The sequence below is a fragment of the Grammomys surdaster genome, unplaced genomic scaffold, assembly GCF_004785775.1.
Source record: "Grammomys surdaster isolate TR1022 unplaced genomic scaffold, NIH_TR_1.0 322, whole genome shotgun sequence".
NCBI classification, from domain to species: domain Eukaryota; kingdom Metazoa; phylum Chordata; class Mammalia; order Rodentia; family Muridae; genus Grammomys; species Grammomys surdaster.
This window is the reverse complement of record NW_021604741.1, coordinates 1,074,864-1,098,780: the sequence shown is the minus strand read 5'-3', so window position 1 is coordinate 1,098,780 and position 23,917 is coordinate 1,074,864. Positions and strand designations below refer to the sequence as shown.

At 39.4% G+C, this 23,917-nt stretch overlaps 1 protein-coding gene across 1 annotated transcript in view; it reads right to left on the bottom strand.

The window, feature by feature from the left end:
- Window positions 1-23,917, bottom strand: part of CUNH12orf42 (chromosome unknown C12orf42 homolog) — a 149,322-nt gene that overhangs the window by 39,130 nt on the left and 86,275 nt on the right. Inside the window, exon 4 of the mRNA XM_028778027.1 lies at window positions 21,961-22,072. Coding sequence (XP_028633860.1) covers window positions 21,961-22,072 — 112 coding nt within the window. The remainder of the gene's footprint in view (window positions 1-21,960; window positions 22,073-23,917) is intronic.

The following is a 23,917-nucleotide window of genomic DNA, read 5'->3' as shown; positions in this document are numbered from 1 at the left end:
TACATATGTGTGCACACATACACACAAGCTCATGCATCTGTACATACATGTGCACACATACACACAAGCTCATGCATCTGTACATATGTGTGCACACATACACACATGCTCATGCATCTGTACATACGTGTGCACACATACACAAAGCCATACACACTCAAAATAAAGACCAAATTTCTATGAACCATGTAAGAGCAATACAACTCTATCCAGGATTATCCTGTAAAGTAAAAATGAAGAAAAGATATGAAGGAGAGGACAACGTAAGTGTTCTGTGAATGACTAAGCATAAAATGGGATATGATTTAGTAATGCGAAGGAATGAGTTATTGATATGAATAAGAAGTTATATGAATCTCAATAGCAGAATGTAATAAACCATTCACAAAAGGTCACAGACATTCTCAAATAGATAAAAATCACAATAACAAAAACTGAATCACCGAGGTGAACAGAAAATAGAGAATATGTGAGAGTTTCTATTGAGAAACCATTCTGCACCTTGACTATAAGGGGAGGGTGCACTGCAAATCTATCTGAGTATTAAACATAGAACTATATGCCAACAAAGTCCATGTTATTAGTTGCTAGTTAAAAACAAAATCAAAAAGTGATGCCAAGATAAAATATATAATATGTGGCCAAGAGTAGGAGACAGTAATTCCAAATATACAATACTTGATAAGGAATTCATTTCCACCATAAAAAACTGTCAAAACTCAACAATAAGAAAAAAATTCTGTAAGGAAGATATGTGGCTATTAAATTAGAATGTGGAAAGATTCTCTACATTATTACCATCAGTATGCAATTAAAAACTACATGACCTTACTACTGCACCCTCCAATAGAAGGAAAATGAAAACATATATCCATATAAAAACTTGGAACACAAATCACTATCAGCTTTATTTGTCACAGCCTAAATGGGGTTAATTCAAGTGCCCTTAACCATGGGAATTAACAACTAAAAACATTGTGATATATTCATTTATGGGAATGGACAGTAGTTCAAGAAGCAATGAATTGCTGATACAAAAACAAACAAACAAACAAACAAACCTCTCACCCCTGACAAAAGAGTACCTACTATATCATTCTACTATTATAAAATTCTGGAAAACATGAACTAACCTCTGACATAAATCAGAGTAATGATTGTTTAAAAAGCTTTTCTATTGCTGTGATAAAACACCATGACCAGAAGCAACTTATAGAAAGGAGCATTTATTTCTCCCTCTGGTTCCAGAGGGAGAAGTGTTCACCACAGCTCAGCAGCATGACAGGAGGCAGACACAGTGACTGGTGACACAAGCTGGGAGCTCGTATCTTCAATAGCAAGCATGAAGCAAAGACAAAACACTGTGGAAGCCTTAATGCCAACTCCCAGTGATATACTTCCTGTAGCAAGGCCATACATGCTAAACCAACCAAAGCAGTGCTATTGACTGGAGAACAAGTACTCAAACAGTCACGTCTATGGGGAACATTCTAATTCAAACTACCACATAGTCTACTCACTATAGACTCATTATGCATTATGGCTTTCGTAGACTCGTGACCATAATGCAAAATTCATTTAGTCCAACTCTACAAGTCTCTGCAACCTTCCAGTCTCAGCATCAATAATGTCCAGTCTCTTCTGAGATTCAAGGCAATCTCTCTTTATTTTAATTTTCTTTGTTTTATATCCAGACTGCACTTTTCCCTTCCTCCTTTCCTCTCAGTCCCTTGCTCTACCCCTTCTCTTTCTCCACCCCACCCCCACACACACCTCCTCCATTTCTCTTCAGAAAATGGCCAGACTCAATGAATATCAGCCAGACATGGCATAGTTGCAGTAAGACTGGGTGTCTCCTCTCCTATTAAGGCTGGACAAGACAATCCAGTAGGAGGAAAGGGTTGTAAAAGCAGGCAACAGTGTCAGAGACAGCACCTGCTCCCACTGTTAGGAATCCCACAAGAAGACTAAGCTACACAATTGTAACTTATGTGCAAAGGGCCCAGGTCAGTCCCATACAGGGTGCCTGGTTGTTGGTTCAATCTGTGACCCACCCCTCATAGACCCAGGTTAATTGATTCTGTGGGTTTTCTGGTGTTGACTCAAGGCAATCTCTCAATTGTATATACTACTATTCCAGAGAAGAAAGCTGAGACCATAATGAGAAAATAGAGAACCAAAGCAAAACACAAATCCAGGAGGGCAACTATCAAATTCTATAGCTCCACTCTACCATCTTTGCTGACTGGAACAAAAATCTTTTTAGGCCGGTTCAGCTTTCTGCATGCATCTCTCCCTGGAAGATACTTCATGCATCTGGCATCTACAATATTTTGAGATCTCCAACAGGACTAGGTTTTACTTTCATAGCTTCATGCAAATTCATCTCATAGCCTCCTGCCCTCTCAGGGCCCCTGGTAAGGATTACCCTGGCACAGTGTGCCTGACCTCAGGGGCTCTCTAAAACAACAGAGGAAGCCCCTAGAGCCCATGTACTCTTGTATCCTTCATGAGTCTACATCCAGCACCTTGTGGACAACACTGCCAAAGTCAGCTACCAGCCTGGGATGAGCCTTGGCTCCCTGGAATCCCATTGGCAGAAGCTTGCATTTGTAGCTGTTTTATAGGAGCAGAAAAATCCTTAGGCCACTTTCCTTGAAAGAGTCTTGCTATTGGAGAACCCTTCCCTTATTTCAGTGTGGATCAGGACTGGCAGGTCTTGGCTGCAACATTAAGTTCTTGGTGCTGTTTTTCTCTTCAAACTGTATTTCATATTTCTCTCTACCCAACTCGTTTTCTCCATTAATAATTTCTGTTCCAGTCATTAATAATAACCACACCACAGATTCAATAGTATGCTGGCTTAAAATTATGTCCATCAAAGAAAGTAGGCCATTACTTTTCAATTTAGCCTCTGGAAAGTTCTTTGAATAAGGGCAGAAAGCAACCACGGTGTTTGCCAAAATGTCTAACAGGAATGGCGTCTAGACCAGTTGCTAATACTGTTCCCCTATAAAATCACTTGTGAGCCTCAATAATCCATGTGCCTTTTGGCACTATTTTCCAACCTACTTCTACAATGGCCAATTAAACCTTACTTACAGCATTCAGTCACTTTTCTGGTCCACACATTCCTCCAAACAGCAACATGGTTAGGTTTGTCACACCAATAGGCTATCTACTCTTTGGTACCAACTTCTCTATTACTTACTTTCTATTACAACAATAAAATACCATGACCAGAAGCAACTCATAGAAAGGAAGAGTTTATTTTGGATTGTGGTTTCAGAGTAATAAAGGATTGATCATGGCTTGGAGACTAGCAGCTGGAGCAGCAAACTAGGAGCACACATCTTCAGTAGCAAACACAAAGCAGAGAGAATGCACTGAGGATGGTACAAGACATTCAAAACCTCAAAGCCTACCCCCAGTAACACCCTTCCGCCACCAAGACCACACTCCTGAAACTTACTGAAACATTACCACCAACTGGGTACCAAATATTCAAATATCTGAGTCCACAAGAGACATTCTTATACAAACCACACAGAAATGTAATCAATGCTGCAGATAATGGCATCAACTTTGCCTACTCCCCTGTGTAAGGTATGCTCATATAGCTAATAAGATATTATTTTTGAGTATGTGTTGAGGGAAGAGAGTAGCATTAGAATCAAGAGACTAAAGAAAGAAGAAATGAGATGAAATCTTCCCATTTCTAATATGTCAATGACAGAACAGGAAAACAATGCAATAAAGAGTGGAGGGGAAAGACCAATCTGCTCTTTCTTCTTGTTCTGGGCCAGCTCTCATCTCCTGCCTTAGGATGCTGACATTCCCCCTTTGGTTGTTAAGACACTGTGGCTTATACCAATGGTCTCTCCTACCTTGTCACTCTTCCTGGTCAATTGACAGACACAACTCTGGATTTTTTTAGTTTTCATGCTTTCAGATTCCGAGATTACACCATTGGCTTTCCTGCCTCTAGAGCCTGAGAGTGGCTTATCTGGGGCCATCCTGTTCTCCACAATCATGGAGGCCATCCCCATAGCAAATCTTCTGGCATTCATTGGTAGTTAAGTAGGTAAGTAGATAACAAACAGTTGGGACATGCCTACACCAAAGTGATTGATTTGCAGCCACACCTGTGTGTCTAGAGATCTTCCAGATACTTGAAGAACTTAGTTGTACACTTCTGTCACATGAAAAACCTGAAGGACCATCAGACACTCAAATTACTTGAAAGATTCCACAATCTAATAAATTTTTTTACCATGTAAAAGTTTGTAGATTGTCTTTTGCTGCTTCGTGGGTTCTTCTTTTCCCCACCATTTTATCTCCCCAGTTTTACCCCCTATCATAAGACAGAAGAGAAAGAAGGATAGAGGGGAGATAGAGAGAGATCTACGAATCTGATTTCTTTCCTGTTTCTTCTTTGAGCATGACTACTAATGAACCTAAACCACCCTCACATCCCCAAATGACCAACAACCACCAACCTTGACTCTCAGAGGGGGAGAGGCCTAGCATTTATATACCCTGTGAAAAGTTCCCAGAATTACAAATATCACACAATCATACCTGCAGCTGGCAAAACCATGTCTCTGCTAGAGCACTAGGCAAATCATAATCAACTGCTGTAAAGCAGCCCATATTGCCACACCTGGGATTTAAATGAGGACACGTTCTTATATCTCTGTTCTTTTTTTTGTTTTGTTTTGTTTTGTTTTGTTTTTAAGGAAACTAAAATTCTAGCCTTCTTGCTACAAAGATTTGTTCAATTTTTTTAAAGATATTACTTCATATTGCATTCAATCTGGAATAAGTTATTTCAAGAGACCTAGACAGAGATCAATGCCTTGTTAAGTCCCAAGACAGAATATACTCAAGGAACAGGATAGATACGCAAACTACCTATTGAGAATTTACTGTGGGCCAGGCACTGTACTAATTACTCTGCTTACAAGTTTCTACCCAATCTGCCCTAATGTGACATTATTGCTCTGTAATACAAAGAAAGAAGTTTAAACAAAGTTAATCAGAAAGATTGTAAGTTAAAAGCATACTTGATCTTTTACATTTCAAAAAAAAATCCAGACTGAAAGATTATATGCTTTTTTCCACGTCTTTGTGTAGAAACAAGCCCACACTTAAAATTCCATAATGAACACTACAAACTGTAAATAAGCCTGGAAGGCATTAGATTTGAATAATGACATGATTTTTTCCCTGAGGTTTAATGATAGGAAAACCTCATTGTATTGTCACCAGGGTCTCTGCTCTTCTTCCAGATGTCAAAAAGAAAATAACCAGACAAGAGTTGGGGCAGATCTGAATGAGTTTGAGAACTCTGTATCTTCACAGTTTACAGCTTAAACATCCCATCTACAATGCAGTTCTAAGGAATTGCCAGGCCCACTCAGAACACCATTCAGAACACAAAATAAGAACACATAAATGTATCAGAAAGGTGAACTAAGTTCGAGTGCAATCACTCATCCTCAAAATATCTATGTGTTCTGTTAATGCAATTTCACAGAATAAATTCCAGAGTTCACACAAAAAATAAAATCTCTTTATCACCAAGAACCCTAAAATGATTCCCCAAATGTCTTCTTCCCTTAAGATATGGAGATTTTAATATCTTCTTTTCATTCACCATGCAGGTATTTAACTCACCAAATTGATTTCTTTTGATCGACTTCTCTTTACTATCATTAAAAACTGTTCAAGGCAGCAAGCTTAAAACAATGCTTTAATAGGGAAAACAGGCTACAAGTTCTCTATTTCAAACAGGGTATTTATGAATGACATTTATAATTGTTCACCCTCAAAAGAAGCCCTGCAGTAAGCCAAGATACACTTTCTAACATATATTTGAAAGGTATTTCACAAGCTCAACATTTTAGTAATGCCAAAATTGAAGTGTTGGTGGTGGAAAGCTTGTCTTCCTCCAGAGCTATTGATTTTAATGACAAATTCATTGAATTGGCACTATCGTGAATGCTACCAATTATTATATTCATAAGCTCAGATGTCTGCACTCACAAGGAAAGATTTTATCTGCTTCATCATTAAATAAGAGTAAGAAACAGTAGATAATCTCAAGCATGTTATCTAGAGTCACTTTATGTGGCCAAAAAGAGAGGAAAACAGAGGGCCCTCTAATATTTATACAAACTGGGTTATTTCTAGCTGCTTTCATCTTCGTTCAAGCAAGAATAAAAGATGATACTTGGATTAAGATAGAGAATTCCAGTTAGCTTGTCATGCCAGTATTTGAGAAACCAAGCCAGGAAAAGTTCATGATCCAAGCTGGTTTGAGCTTCAAAATGAGACCCTAAAAACTCAAGGGCTGCGATATAGCTCCGTGGTACAGCACTTACATAGCATATATAAGGCCCTGGGCCCAATTCCTAGCACCATCTCCTGAGCCTCAACCACAGAGATAAAAAAGGGGTGCCATTCATGCTCCCGAAAAATATAGTTTAATGAAAAGGCCACAGCTAAAATGGTACTGCCAAAGACAGATGTTTACTGAACATCTCCATGCCCAATTAAACATGATAGTTCTATATATAAGCTGAGAAGCAGAGGTGCCACCAGTGGCTAAGAAGGCCCATACAGTCCCTTCTCCTACTTACAAAGCCTTAATGTTTTAGCATCCTTCTCATCTGTAATGATGTCCACATCACTGCTTTGCTACCCAACCCCTCCTCTTAGAGAGTGTTATCTACCTACCACTTATGTGTACTATTCAGCCCACACACCTCCCAGATAGAGATGATGGAATAAGCCTTGTGTCCAAGCCTTGACTCCATCAAACTGTTCTTTCTCAGGTCCTTAACTGGAGGCTTGGGTACAAATCAACTCTCTGCAAATCTCTGGTTAGCCTTAAGGACACCACAGCTTGGGCTGTCCATGGCAGACCAGGCTAGTGGGAAAGAAGAATGTGGGAAAAAGGAAAGTCTACAGAAAGCTAATAGTGAGGCAGCTGTAGAGAGAGAGCAGAGAACCTTAGAAAGGTGTGCACAAAAATGCCATACACATCACAATGGCTCATGAAGAAGGACATCCACCTAGGATAACAGACGTAGGTCCTCCTGTAGGGCTGGTAAATGGCCTAACTTCATTCCACCGAGCTTGTGTGGCCGCAGCCACTCGCCTGGCTCTCCTTGGCCTCCACCACACATACAGCTGGGGTATTGATAGCGCTCCTCCCAAGGATTTTTGGTGAATTAAATACAACTGTCAACATAGAGCTTCTAAGAACTATTAGCTCACAATAATTAAAATATGACCATTCTATGGATGGTTCCTATTCTATAAAATGGGGATAACCATGGACCTTCCTTCACAGGCAGTAAGTGAGTTAATTTCCATAAAGTCTTCAACGAGTGTCTGGAACCTAGGGAAAGCTCTGGAAGTTCGTTAAGCATTGTTACCACCGTTGATGACGTCATTACCATTTACCACTGTCCTCACCACCGTTAGCCCAGCACCAGCCAGGACTTGCCAGTACTTTTAAAAATTAACATTTTCAAAGATTAAGCCAAGTATTCATACAATGATAGAGTGATATTTGCCTCTGTGCAGAAGCGTGTGACTCTTGCATTCTGCATTAGGGCTATTTTTGCTGGTGATCCATTCATTCATTATGAAACAGTGTAATACTTCACTATAGTTCTCTGCCTCTAGAGAGGCAAGGCTGTAGTCTTCCATGACAGGAATAAACATATGAAAGCAATACAAATGCTCCCCAAAGGGGGAGTACATAATCCAACGAGGGTAAAGTCAAGCGTGCATAATATTGTTGAGCTATTAAAATAATATGAATAAAGATTTATTGAATTGAATTGTGAGGCCATATATAAAGATAACATAAAGGTAAATCAAAGCATTAAGATTGCACCTACTGTAGGACAGCATCTTTAAAATAATAGCTATGTACATACAGAGTCTTAGAAACATTGATGAGTTTTACACTATGTTATATCTGTTCTTTTATGTTCATTTGTGTGTGTGTGTGAGAGAGAGAGAGAGAGAGAGAGACAGAGACAGAGACAGAGACAGAGACAGAGACAGAGACAGAGGAGGGAGAAAGAGAGAGAGAGGAAGAGAGCACACATATGGAGACCAGAGAACAACTTTTTAAAATAGATCCTCTCTTACCACCATTTGGGTCCCATGGATAAAATTAAGGTCATTAGATTTAGTGGCAAGTGTTTTTTACCTACTGAGCCACCTCACTGGCCCACAATGATGAGTTTTATTGAGTTAGGCAGACAAAAAGATTTCTGACTTCACTGACCATGCTTTCTATAGGATTAATAGAAACAACTGCCCTAATACACTATTAATTTGAGTACCCCCAATGTTAAGCACTATCAGATACACAGAAGACACATCTTTTTTTTTCCAGACAGAGTGAACCAATAATAATCCTTCACCATTTTAACTGTCATTTAATATTATGGTAGAATTTGTCAAAGGTTAAATCTTTAAATAAATGATGTTTACATCAGCGTTTTTCTGAGTCATTTCTGTGCCACACTACAGCATCTTAAAGTAAGTCACCAATAGTTAACAAGACATTTGATTGTACTCTAGAATTCTCAGTGTGGCTTCCTGGGGCACTCCTACAGCGAGCACGTGTTTCCATGGTGATGATGGTCACCAGGATGAACACCCCTCAAACAGACTCTATATGCCCAAACCCTCAGGACTAACAATCCGGTCAAGTCTCTTAGAATGTTACATTTTATCTTAGCACTGCGGCAGGTTAACCTCAAGACTAGTTCAAAAGGAACTGATACAGAAGAGATTCAAACATCATAAAACCAAAGTTTTTTTTTTTTTAAAGCATTTTGCTAACATGTACTGGCATATCCTAAGTCTTAATGATGCCAAGGGGGCTTGGGTGGGGGGGAAATGAACCCGTTACAGAATCAACTGAGGGGAAACAAGGAGCAGCTTGATGGTCGGCCCTTCCCAGGACTCACAGCCCCGCCCAGGGCTGGCCTCACAGCTTCACTAACAATCTTTACAATTTGTAAAGCATTTTTGTGGCAAATTCTAGACACTTGGCAGAACCCAGAGAAAGTTTACCATTGGAAAAGCAGTATGAATATCTAGCCATTCTCCCAAGGTTTAACTTCTTCCTTTTCCCTAAAATCAAAGTCTGAGAGAAACCTTTTACTGCACTTGAAGAGATATTTATTAAAATGAGTTGCTGTCTTGGTCTGTTTCGTATTGTTACAACTGAGCAGCACAAATCGAGTAATTCATTTAAAATATTTAGTAAAGTATAAGAATTAAGTGAGATAGTTATATATCAAGAATGGAGCAGAGTTAATTTTTAATTTTAGTATTTTAAGTTAACATTTAATTTTCAATAAATATTACCTAACATTATTATTGCTTGTACTTAATCTTCAATATGCAAAACACAAAAATGCAGTCCACCAGTTCCAGCGTAAAGACACTGCTTAGTGTGAACAATTTTCAATAGTGTTTGTTGGCAAACTATGTATTAGCAGCAACTATGTTTTGTTATTAATATCATGTAGAATAACAAAATTTGCATCCTCTTGGAGCAGATGCAACATTAAATATTGCTTGCATTTTCAAATACTACCCGTTACTATATACGTTCTGTTAAGCAAACTAATTCATTTGACATTGATAAATAAGAGATGATTTTAATATAATGTAATAGTTTGAAAACTCTTTTTTTCATATGTACTTTTCCTCACTATCTTAATATCTGAACTACCTCTAAGAGAAATATGTCAAGACATAGGCACAGGCAAAGGTTTGCTGAAGTAATACCATGAATTACCAAAACTTCTGCACAACAAAGCAACAAATTGCATTTTTCTACAGCCTACAACCTACAGAATAAGAGAAAATACTTTATAGCTAGCTATATGCCTAGCTGAGGATTAATATCCAGAACATATAAAGAACTAAAAAAAAACCCTAAGCAATAAGTGGACAAATGAAATGGACAGAAAAGTTTCAGAAGTGTAATTGGCCAAGAAAATTATGAAAATGTTCACTATCCTTAGGATCACAAAAATGCAAATTAAAACTACATTAAGATTCCCTCTCGACTCTGTCAGAATGACTATAATTAAGAAAATAACCAATAATAAATCCAGGCAAGACTGCAGAGGAAGGGAGCTTCCTATACTACTGGTAGGAGTATAAATTGGTCTAGCCAGTATGGAAATCAGTCTTGAACTTCCTCATAAAAACTAAAACTAGAACTAGTATATGACCCAAGTCTACCACTCCTGTGTATATACTGATGGAATCTAAGACACATATCACAGAGGCAACACGCACCCATGTTCACTGCAAAAGTATTCATTACAGCCAAGTCATGGTATCGAACTGGAAATCCATCAGAAACTGAATGGAGAACGAAAATGTATACAGGCACAATAGTGTTTAATTTAGCCATAAACAAGTATGAAATTATATCATTCACTGGAAAATGGTTGAAACTAGAGACACCCCATTAATTGAAATAAGTTAGATAAATTATTTTGCATATTGTGATACTAAAATTAACATGAGATCTTGGAGAAAACAAGAAGGGAGGTTATGGTTTAGCACTAATCTATTTGTAGGTCGAGTTGACAGGAAGTGAAGTGTTCTGGTTAACTGCTTGTCAACTTGACCCAGTTCTGGGTGATTTGAAGGAGTCTCAACTGAGAAATTGCTGACATCAAAGTGCCTTGTGGCCACACCTATGGGGAGTGGTCTTGACTCTGGGCAATCTCCTTCTTTGGCTTCCTTGATGATGGACTACAACCTTTAAATGAAATACAATGCAATATGGTACACTACAACATACCCTTTGTTCTCCAAGTTGGTTCAGTCGGCAACAGTTTTACTATAGCAACAGAAAGCAAACAAGAGCAGATACCTTGGAGCTGGTGTGGAAAGAGGTTTTGAGCCAACCAATGAGGGTGATGGGACCTGAAGTCTGGTCTTCTTCAAAAGCAGTAAGGCTCATAGCCCCTGAGCTATTTCTCCAGACCACCCTGGAAGTTGTGGCAGGATTTCCCTGTCCAATCTATTTAAATATTAGTGCAGCAGGAGGACTGTGATTGGACAGGTAAAGGAGGGAGGCGGAGCTAAGAGTTGCAGCGATAGAGAGCAACTGATGAAGAAGGAGGAAACAAGATGGAGAATGGACAGGAAGAAGATCCTGATCCCCGTGGTTTTAAATAGCCACAGGTAGTTATGATTATCATACAGGGATAGAATAATTGGGATAACTTGTCTAATCTAGGTGGACAGTTTGTATCATCATTTGGCTCTGAAATTATTGTGTGGGCATCTTGTGAAGTGAGAATTTATTGTTATATAAATCTGACTGGTTAATTATAATCTTCAAAAGTTTTTATTTTACCAGGTTACTGGGTATTGTGATATCTAACCACGAGGTGGGTGATCATTGCATAGGGCTGGCATGACAGTGACCCTGTCAAGGGAAATTAGAGAGTCAGTTGGAGACGTCTTGGGGGTCCTGGGCCAGAGAGTCTGCCGAGGTGAGAACACCCCACTAGAAGGTTACTGGAATGTGGGACTGCGGACCACAGAGGGGTTATGGCTGAGAAGGAACTAGCAGCTCCAGAGACAAATGAACCAGGGCTGGGAAAGCTGCTATTGGTCTCTGCATGGGGCTAGCCATGGAGGCAGTGGAGTTGGTGGACAGAGAGTAGCTGGAGTGCAGGAACTTTGTAGCTCATTTTTGTCATTTCCTGCAACAGGAGGTTTCTTAAAGCATAAAACTTTGCAATCTTATAAGTAAGAGTAGACATTTAAGAGAAATTACAGTAGCTATAGAGAATTTTCCAGTGGATAAATGGATTGATGTTGTTCACTGTTCTTAAAACATGTCATGTGCCCTTTTCAGATCTACACTGGTGGATGCATAGCAGAGCTTACAGCCCTCACACTAGATCTTCCTTTACTGAAAACAATTCACTGTGCTTGCTTTATTGCTGAAAAGTTAAATAGGAATGTGCCTGCCTGTCTCCTCAAGACAGCAAAAGAACCTCATACTGAGATGCTCACATGGCCCCAAATTTAATGCCCTGGATGAGGCCACACGACATCACACTATTGCTCTTGGCTTGTGTGGTTGTTGCATTACACTTACAGAACTTGACTTGTTACTATTGGGTTTGATCTCTAAGACAGCTCAAAAACTGAGGAACTACAGCTTTAGACAGAGGGGGAAGGAGCAGCGTGAGTAATTCATGGTATTGTCACTGTAATTAATAAGGAAAGGACAATGGAATCTTACAAAAGGTTAAAAGAAAAGAAAAAAGAAGTCAGATGCAAAATGCTACGTATTTTATCTTGCTTGTTGTTCCTAGAATCTTTATAGATCCACAAGTACACATACACACACACATGCATGCACAAGCACACACACACACACACACACACACATACATGATTTAATGCTTCCAAGTATTTATGGCTACCAAATTTAGGTTCTTGAGTCCTTCATTTATTTCCTTATATCTAACCCCTCAAAAAGTTTTAAGTGTATACTGTACTGTTTTCTTTAATAGCCATTCGCCTTGCCTTTTTTGACACTACCAGTACTTTCATTAAGACTATCGCTATTTTTGTAGTATTTCAGAGTTGCAAGTGTCATGAGTGATCAGCCCCCAGCCTGGTTTTTCTCACTGAGGCATGTGCTTTTTCAGAACAAAGGCTTCCTCAAAGGTTCTAGTTATCATAGAAATCTAATGCATAGTTGTAGGTTGAGTTGACATTTCATAATACTAATCATAAATATAACTGATTCCTGACCCTAGCCAGAGCCCTCTCCCTGTCACTTCTAATACTTCATCAAACTCAGCCAGTGTTTGAATGACAGATGGATCACTGGTACGACACAGCAATGCTCTTCGAGACCTCTCCAAGCACAGGACTTTCCGCCTCTAAATTTTGCCTTTTCTCCCCATGTATAGCACCTGTTCTCTCGCTTTCTAATCATTTCTTCCTTTATCCTTTTTTCCCTGTAAATTTGAAAATAAGGGTTCCCCAACTCATGAATAAGAACAACTCTGGGCTGAAACAGAAAATCATCTGCCCTGGGACCTCATTTCTTTAAAAAGGGGACAATGTTTATTAGGAAACATTAAAACATGGGCTTGGATCAGCTCTATATAATTTTCAAAGACACAGTGAGCCAATTGTAAGCAAACAGGCTACGGGCCAGGAGGATTGCCTGTACCAGTGAAGGATAGAGTCTAAGTTGCCTCAACTCTAACCCAGTGAAATACTGACTAACCCTGGGAGTCATTATTTTATCATAAAAAAATGGAGGGAATAATAACACAACTTCCCAGCAGTTCCCATGAGGATTAAAATGACAGGACATAATTAAGTTCAGTGAGCGTTAGTTAGTACTATTGTTTAATTAGACACAATGTAACTGATGTTTTCCCAGGGAATACAAAGGTATGAACACACCTTGCTACATCGTTACCTAACTCTCCTCATGGCACATGCCTTTCTTTCAGCCTCGGCTTTTATCTGCACCATAAAGAACTACAGTATGCTACTCTTCACTCAGCAAAATGACATGAAGACATCCTTAATTGTCTGCGAGTCCTAAAGGTTAGTTACCATGCAGGCACAAATGAGAGTTTCACACACTAGGAAATTCAGAGAGTTCATCTTCCAGAGGGGTAGACCAGCAAGCCAACTGCCATGTTACTCACAAAATGCCATTCCTTCTGTTCCCATGGAGTTTCACAGAATTCAAAATCAGAGTTGGGGGATGGGGAAGTGAGCACAAAGGCTCGGAGGCAGGAGTGAGCAAAGGCGGCTGTGTTATTAATCCATGTGATTAATCCAGCATGCTAAGGAAGACTGCAGAATCGAAACTTATGTGGTTTTTGATTCACATGGATTAGAAAACATTGCTGGTTTCTTTCACTTGCCTGTGCCTCCTTTGCTTTGTGCTTGAATCTCATTCTTCAGAGTCTGGCAGGCTCAAAGAGGAGAGGGCATTCACAAGAGGACCATGCAGCACAGATGCTTTGACGAACATCCGTCTCCCCTCCCTTTCTGGGACATACTTCCTGAATTCCCCATAAGCTAAGCCTTGGATTTGTATTTGCATCATTTCCTCAAAAAAGCTGTTCCCCAGATGCAGATGTCTGTCAACCCATGAGAAGTAGTTTTGCACCATGAAGTAGGGCATCAAACCCTACCCCAAGCTCCTTTGCAAGAAAAGTGGTAAAAAAAAAAAAAAAAGGGTAGAGACACATTTCAGATCCTGGTGGGAGTTACTCCTAGGGGTGAGCAACCCCAAAGAATCCCCACAAGAATCTGAGGTGTTTTTTTTTTTTTTTCACGAACCCATGGGAGTAGAATGGAGCTCTCAGTTGTACCAAAGAAAGAACCAGTAATCTTCAGAAAAAGAGAGGGAGGTAGCAAGAGATGCTCTGTCTTGCTGGACTGCCTTCTGTCTGTTACAGTGTGATTTTGATGTAAGTGCAAGCAAACTGAGAAAAACCACAAAATGGTGGGAGCAAAACTGTATGTTCTCTGGGAGATCAAAGTGGTCTTAGCAGAGGGCTCAGCAAGGTTTGTGAGACTGTCTTAGAAAATAAAGTCAGCTGAGCTTGTTATCAGCACCACATCGACAGGATGCTGACTCTGGTAAACAAACAAACAAACAAAAAACACTCAAAAAAATTACCTTCCCCAAACCTATATAGATACATGGATCCCCAAAGCTGTATTGATGCATGGGTCAATCTTAGATCTGAGCTCTAGAAAAAATGAAGGCTCCAAATTAAGAAGGTTCCAACTCTACTACTCACTTTCCTCAACCTGTCTTCCCTTTCTCGTCACACTCTGGTTCCTTACCCTACAGCACAGAGGTCAACATCTGGAACAGTGCCTCTCCAGTGACATTCTGTGATCACCAAGTCAACATCAACTGCTAGAGTTCATCAGAAAGCCGGATGTTTTACGGATCTCCTTTTAGAATAACTTTATACATTGTACTCTATAACTATCTAACACACTATACCCTATGCATTATCCATATATTTTTTGTATGGCTGCCCCAGTGCCCTATATAGAACTTGACATAGAGGAAGCGAAGCACTTGCTATTGAACTATATCATAGGAACTGGTCTCAACCAGTAACCATGGCCTTTAGATGAATTCTCCATCTCCCTAACTGAAGACACTCACCCTGATGCATTTATTTGTGTGACTCCCACTAGAATTTGTAAATGTTGATAAATACATGGTCTGTGGCAGAATGAGCTGATTGATAGTCTTGTCATATCGATCTCTGAACAGTGTGGTTTGTGTTCATGTCAGTGGATGTCTCTGCGTGCATGTGTGCACACATTTGAGTATACAATTACCACCATTTATATCTGTTTGTATGTGTCTGAAAGTAAAAGAAGCAGAGAAAATGAGCAGCAGGGAGCCATAAGTTTTGATTGGCAATTAACCACCTTATCTGAAAAACTCATCTCTACAACATTCTGCAGTCTAACCATTCAGGCTATCTGAAAATTGTTTTGTAAATGGGTGTTAGATCAGCAACTCTTCTTCCTCTTGCTTTAGAGCAGAGGAGACTGCAGAGAAGTTAGGCAACTTGCACAGGGTTGTACAGCTAATAGTTCAGCTAGGCCTGTGCTGCCAATGGCCTCATCTCCTCTTTAGTCTTCAGGTGTCAGCAATCCAGACCTATTTTCATATGCTATAAACTATTCTTACCAATGCAACAAGACCTCTCAACAACTAAAACATGTACATTCCTGTCAAGAGTTCTTACTTCCCCTACATGACACTAGCTATCCTTGCCTTCCTTTTGAAATTCACGACCACATTTGAATGTTGTAACAATAATGCTAACAATTATTGGACATTTAGTAAGGCCTAGTTACTGTCTCAAGAACTTCACCTATCCCGTGACACTTATCACAATAAAATATAAGAGTTGGATATACTAGTATCTCCATTTTGCCTTAGGAAAATTGAAGTATGAAGAAGTTGGGTAACTTGCCCACAGTCACACAACTAATCAGTGGTTGACAAGGAATTCAGACTCAATAGTCTCAATCCAGGAAGGGTACTTGTAACTTCAGAACCTCTGCTTAGCTCCTGGACTCTCCCTGCTTTCCTGGGCCATGGGCCCCACAGTTCCTCCCGCTTCCTGCTTTTGGAATGCTCCTAGGGTTCTAGATCCAATTCTTATATCTTCGTATCTTCTTCCCTCTCCTCGTCATTTCATACATTCCCCATAGTCCATCATCTCCTTATGATTCCTTAACTCTTGTTTAGTTCATGCCCTGATTCTGGGTAACAAGCCAAGACCTCTAAACAATGTCTGCCAGGATGCCCATTGGACACATCTAGCAAAACGTCCATTAGACATATCTAGCACAATGTCCATTAGACACATCTAGTTTATTAGACAGGAGTCCTTTGCCAACATCTGTTCAGGTGATAAGAAATTGCATTTGTCTTTATTGTATTCTATTTTCTTCTTCTACTCAGGGCTGGCTTACTTAAAGTGAAAATAAAAGCAACCTAACCTCTACTTGTTATTTAAGGACATACAAACTTGCTGCGTTTAAACCAAGAATTGGAAGTCATACAAGAAAAAAATGGTCCACCTTTCTTGCAGAGCCTAAGTGTCCAGCTGCACAGCTAGCTCTTAAACTCTTTGACAATCGTCATGATCATACTGGGCCTGCATCTGACTTCAGGATCATAAGAGAAAGTTCAGGAGTTGACATTGATGGTAATAGATTCAGCCTTCAACAGAAACTCCATCTCTCCTGTGCACAAATATAATATTTCTATGACTGGCCTGGCTATGTACTATATTTGCTTCACTACTCTTTGGGAAATACAGCCCAACCAGGTAACAAAGCTATTTGTAGACTTCACATAGCTGATGGTGAGTCTATGATTGGTTCCCTCCACTGAAACTCTGGGATGTATATGAGTTAGCTCTTGATGCTTAATAAACCATCTCAGGGCTTAGGAGAAAGTTCAGTTGATGAGGTGCATTTAGCTTATTAGACAGACATGAAGGAAAACCTAGCCTTGATACCCAAAGACATGTTTCAAAGCCATGCATGTGGCACATGCTTGTAATTCAAGCACTGGGGAGGCAGAGACAAATAGACCTCTGGGGTTTGCTGTCCAACTAGTAAGTTGCCTACACAGTAAGTTCTAGGTTAACAAGAGACTCTGTCACAGAAAATATTGCTAAAAGTTGATAGCTGAAGTTGACCTTTGGCCTCTCCATACACACACATATAATTAACTAGTCAATTAATGAAAAATAATTAAATATATAAATCATTCTAAAACCTTAACTACCCTCTAAGTACATGTGCATGTGTGTTTGCACTTGTGAACTCATGTTCCCATGACTCTGAGGGTTGAAAACTCTGTGTCATCTCAGCCAAGGCTGGGGATTTTATGATGAACACCTTTATGATGGCCACTCTAATTATGGGCAGATTTGTCAGTCACTCCCATGTCTGCTGTCAGCTGGGGTGACGATCTCATGTTTCCTATCATTTATCTGGTAAATGCTAAATGCACCACATACATTCATTCTAGAACAATGATAAGGTTCCCAGCAGTGACAGGGGATACCTCAAGGCAAATCACATTTAAATTATCTTCCTTTGTGGTACCTTCTAGAGTCTCATTAGTCAAAACTAGTAGAGTAGTTAAGCTGGGAGTCAAGGTGTGGACAAAGACTTCTCGATGGGAAGAAGGAACAGAATGGGAAAACATTTCAAAGGGGCACATATCAAGAAGTCTGTGAAGTTTCTGAAGCTATTTTTACATTTTTTGGTGGCTGCTTGCCTAGCTGAGTCCGTAAAAGAAGAGAAACTGGAAAGGGATGTGATAATTACTGGAGTTATTTAAGCAACAGCACCTGGGAAGAGACATCTCACTGATCCGAACAACCGGTCCTCATGATAGCAACCCAAACCTTAAGACCAAGTCTGTGGGGGACATGGAGTATTACTTGACTCTTGAAAAAAAAAAAGATATTTATTTTATGCATGTGAGTACACTGTCACTGTCTTCAGACACACCAGAAGAGGGCAACAGGTTCCATTACAGATGGCTGTGAGCACCATGTGGGTGCTGGGAATTGAGTTCAGGGCCTCTGGAAGAGCAGTTAGTGCTGAGCCATCTCTCCAGCCCCGCTTGACTCTTTCTTAGCCTCTATAACTGGTCCATCTCCTTCTTGACTCCACCCTCTCATAGCCTCATGGCCACTACATCTCTCTGGTTCCCTGGGTGCTTCTTCTCTAACCTTCCAGCGTTCTTACTTGTTCCTGCTACGGTTTTGTACACAAACCACAAGGCGATAATCTTTCAAAGTAGGTGGGAAGAAGAATAGAGACTTTAGTGCCCTCATGGAATTTAGGACAAAGCCCAAAGCTCTTCCTTGTGACCAACAAATAACATCAGCACTCGTTTTCATTTTAACTTACACAACTTTCCTTTCTCTAGAATGAGTGTCAATTTTTCTAACCCCCATACATTAAGTAATTCCAACTCTTCTGCATTCCCTGGATTCCATTAGTTAACCTTTTTTTGTTTTGTTTAGTTTTTCTTTAATTTATCTTTCTTTTTTTTTGAAAAATTGTTTAGAAGTTGCTTCAATATGAGAGTTACCCAAGTCAAATTTACATAGTTGTATAATTCATTGGTTATTGTCCAGCTGTATGTCTCACCATACATGCAGATCTGTGATCATTAACATAATTAAGGTTTAAACTAACATTCCAGTCACATCAACAAAACCTCTGATTAAAAAAAAAAAAACACGTTATTCCTCTGATAACTGGATAAACCATGGTACATCCATACAATAGCCTATTATTACTCAACATAAAAACCATAGATCTGGAATGCATTAGACTAAATGAAGGAAGTTAGATTTAGGAAACTGCATGTCAAATGATTCTGTTGTTGTTGTGAGAACCTAGACATGAGAAGACTATGGCGATATTAAATGGTCTGTCTCTCATCAAACCCTGCAGGTGGGCAGGGTCTGATGACAAAGGAACATAAGAAAACCCACATACTATTTTTCTTCATTGCTTTTATTATTATTTATTACCTATCGTAACCTGGATAATTTACTTGTCCACTTATCAATTTTTACCTTACTTAAAAGGTACATTTCAAGAGGACAGGAATCTTACCTGTCTTATTCGTGTCTGTATTTCCAAAAACTAGCCTGATGGCAGTTACCTAGAAACTGTTCAGTCAGTCATCCTTTACTGAGTAAACTGATGGTTATGTAAACACCCCCACGCTAGCCTTCTATCTCAGCCCTCATAATTAATCCACGACCCTGTACTGTGCACACCACCTCCTCCACATTGACTCTGGCTGTGCCTTTCATCTAATTTCATAAACACATCATTCCCTTATCATCTGTTCCTTGATGACTGTCAAAAGCTTCAAGAATAATTTTCTTCCCTACAAACTTGCCTTTTGGTCTGTCTTTAACTGCTGCTAAAGACAATTAGTTCCCCTCCCCGGTCGGCCAGCCTCACAACGGATCTTCCCTCTTTCAGGTGTCCAGCTCAGATGCCCGTCCTGATACAGCACCCACAAACAAAACACTACTCATTTGTCCTAAGGGCTCCACAGCTCTAGAGAGTCCTTGATACCTAACTACCCCTCCATCCATTGGCAAACCTTAGACATAGCTTACCTGAAGACTTCAGGCCACCAAATGAAAGCACTTAGAGCTATCAATGGAAGGGATGCCATTTTAAGCATGCCATTTCTCAAACAGTTACAGTTGTAACCTCAGCTCTGAAGATTCTCATGTACTGAATTTTAAATTCTTACTTTTTTTTTTCAGAAAGATATGGTGACCATTTTTGGTCTTTCTTTGTATTTTGAAAAGAATTAAGCATTTACCTTTATTAAGTTACATCAATTGTATAAAACTAAGTGACTAAATACCTAGCAGAGATAGAGATATATCAGAACCCACTTTAGTATGTGCTACCACACCCCTGAAAATATGAAATAGATGCTACTATTGTCTTCTAGAGTTCAAAGGAGACTAGTTCCTAGACTACTTTTCCATAACTTAAGGTTGCCCAAATCCCTTATATGAAAAGGTATAGCACTTATAAAATAGCCTACAGGACCTATTACTACAATACATGATAACAATGTATATGCTATATAAACACTTGTTATACCATATCATTTAATATAATAACAAGACTAAAAAGTCTGCATATGTTCAGAATAGAGGTACTTATCATAGGCATAAATACATTTTGAGCTTCAGTTGATTAAATCTACAGATATAAAGCCTTGGATAAATATTTCATCAACAGTATATAATCCAGGACATTGAAATTGTCATAAAGCCAATAAAACCTTTCAACAGACCTAAATCCAAGTATATTCAAGAAACTAATGAGGAACCAGCCTACCTCCATCTTACATGTAAAAGTTGTCTTATAGTAAAGACAGACTGGGTTCATTTCTGTTGATGCTTAAACCTCTGTTTCTCAAGGATTGGGCTGTGCCCCACCTGTAACCTTAACTACAAATAGTTCTGTACCATCTGTTCCAGGAATAGCATCATGTCTTTGTTTCAAAAGGTTATATGACCACCTCGGACCGCCTTGTTTTGACTACCGACTGTGATTACCATGTTTTGACCACCTCTCGTATTCTACTCCTATAACCCCATTTTCCTCCATTTGTAAACCCTCCACCCCTGAGCCCTACAAAAGCCTTGTCTTCCTCACATCCAATGCTAGTCTCTCAAGCCCTCTTAAGAGGAGGCAGCCCACAGACACCAATGAAAAAGCTTGCTTTAATTAATTGCTTTCTTTAATTAATTTTGGCCATGATGATTTGGCCTTTCCCCTCCCATCTTTGGTAGTAACACTATATGAGTATACTGCATAAATTAATAAACAAATGAAAACTTTCTAACATTAAAAATTAATAACACAGCACACAAGTCAAAGCACAACCATTATCTGCTTCAATGGTTGTTGGAAATTTGCTGCTTTTTTTAGATTAAAAGAAAATTGGTCATATAATTCATCTTCCTTTCAAGTCAGGGAAATACTCATCAAAATAGAGTTAATTTATACTGCCAAGTTGCCATGATAGTCCATAATGAAAGGACATGGTAGACAAAAATAAAACTACACATCACGTTGGTCTCGTTTTAAAAAATTAAATTCTTATAAAAGTTTACCTCAACTTAGTTTGGAAAACCATTCCCTACCCCTCACGTCCCTTTCCCTTTATCTCTCTGTCTCCGCCTATGTACACACATTTGGTACAATGTGGGTACTCTCCACGATGGCCCATCCAACGTTTCATTTTCCCAGGTCCTTAAGACCCAAATTTGGTGAATCAAAGTCATCAGACATAATGTGAAGACACAGATAGGGAAAGAAATAAGGCTTTACTTTCATTTGCTCCTTCTTGGTTTACAAAACGGGGTCTCGCTCTACAGCCCTGGGTGGTCTGGAACTCATGTTTTAGAGCAAATTGGCCTCAAACTCAAAGAGATCCATCTGCCTCTGCCTCAAGGTTTTATTTTAGAGACCATCCATTCTAAGAATAATACATGCCTCTGGCTACAATGTGTTACCCTTTCTGACAAATGAAAGCAAGAATTAAAGCCAGTAGTAATCGTGGGACAAAACCCTAATAATGTCCATGAGCCATAGATCCAACCAAGCCATGAGCCAATATCCCCCTGGATTTGAAGATTTCATAAACCAATAAAGTGCCTCTTTCATTGCCATGTTAGAATATAGCTGAAGTGTTAAAAACCTTATGATCTCACCTATATATTCTATAGTTTCTCAGGAATCCATGGGATTTCTTAGGGTTGTTGAATTTACCTGGAAATGGCAGAAAATGTAATTTATCCGTTTTATGTGATGAGGAAAATTTCTTCATGTGAGTAAGGAATCTGGAGCAGGGCAAGGCTGTGGTTTTACACCGAGGGATAGGCTGTGAGGTAAAAGAGAAAATTAAACCAAACAGCGTTAGCTTTGTGACTCTAAATACAAGGCATGCCACCACAACTCTTGCTACATTAAACTGTGACCTTGTAATAGCGCTTTTGCCTCTTTATTCTTTACAAGTTATAATCCTGAAAACAGTTGACTCTAAATACCCAGAGCATGTGCACAAATACTCACATGCTCACAGACACAAACACATACAGGCATACACACACAGAGATACACACAGACACATACACACACATATACACATATACATACACACCTATACACATACACACATACACACACACACACACACACACTGTGTGTTAGATTAAAAGAATTAATGAACATTTTCTGATTCTGCAGAAAATTTTTTACTGAGTTACACTATGTGCCAGAAATGGTTTGTGAAATCAATGTTTTAGTGAAGGGTGACCAAAAAATAAACCAATATACATCATTTTTCTCATTGTTGACAATGCTAAGATGAAAGACCCTAAGATGAAAAACTAGATAAGGTTAAAAGGAATAAGAAAATGTTAAGAGCAGTACTCTTAATTTTTAAAATACTTATTTTTAATTTTCTTTATGTTTGGAGGGGGTCTGTATAAATCAATTCAGTGACTGCAGAGAGCATAAAATCCAATAAAAATGTAGTTACTGGCAATTGTGAGTCACCCAGTGTGAGTGCTGGGAACCAAACTGTAAAAACTCTAAGTGCCCTTAACCATTGATCCATCTTCCTTGCCCCTGTATATTTATAGAGAAGTAAGATATGGCTTCTCAGACAGAGAGATACTTCAGAATCAGATTCGTGGACTAAGGGAGTAGCTACTGTGGTGTCTTGTGAGAGAGTCATTACAAGCACAGGGAGTATCTAGTGGTTCAGAAGATAGAGATGGAGAAAGAGGGACACTCTTGAATGAACTCTTTAAGCCCTATCTCCTCGGGGAATAGTTTATGTCCCCGTCCACAAACGCCGCACTGAATGGGAGCATCCTGTAAATGCCCTAAAGTGGAATCTTTCACTTTGGCATGCATTTTTTAAGCCAAAGAGGCAAAGATCAGAGCTTGAGAAGATATGTACTTTTCAGCCATGGGGCAAGAGTTGGCAGTTGAGAGACCCAAACTAGGGATACCAGTGACAAGAGTTCAGGAGATCAGCAGAAGGAGGGTCAAAAGACTGTCCTTTATAAGCCTTTCTGGTTGATCATTTCCTTTTTTTTATTGGCTATCTTAATTATTTAAATTTTAGATGTTATTCCCTTTTCCCATTTCCCCCCAGAAGCCCCCATCACAGCCCCCCTCCTTATCATTTTCTTTATTTGCTTAGCACTGATTGAATTATACTTTTAAAAATCACAACAGGTTATCTAAGAAATGAAGGGGAGTTTCTTCCATATAAATGAAACACCAAGAGTGAATTTAAGACAAAAAAGAATGAGGAAGAACTAATTTGCAAGATGTGTCAAGCATCACTGCCCACTCCTTTGAAAACCTCTGTATATTGAAACTATAGAGGCTCAGGTCAGAAGCCACAGAATCCTCACAATCCATGTATGACATAATTAGGTTTGACTATCAATAAATACAGCCAAAGTCATCTAAGAAAAAGTCTCACAGAATTGGCCAGATCTGATTGGCCTGTAGGCATGTCTGTAGGGAACTGTCTCCATTGTTAATAAATAGAGGAAGGCCCAACTCACTATGGGAGGCACCATTCCCTAGGCAAGTAGTCCTGAGCTGTGAGGTAAGCATGAGCCTGCAAGAGCTCTGCTTCACGGAGCCAGTAGCACCCTGATGGTTTGAATGAGAATGGTCTCCAGAGGCTCACACTTTGGAATCC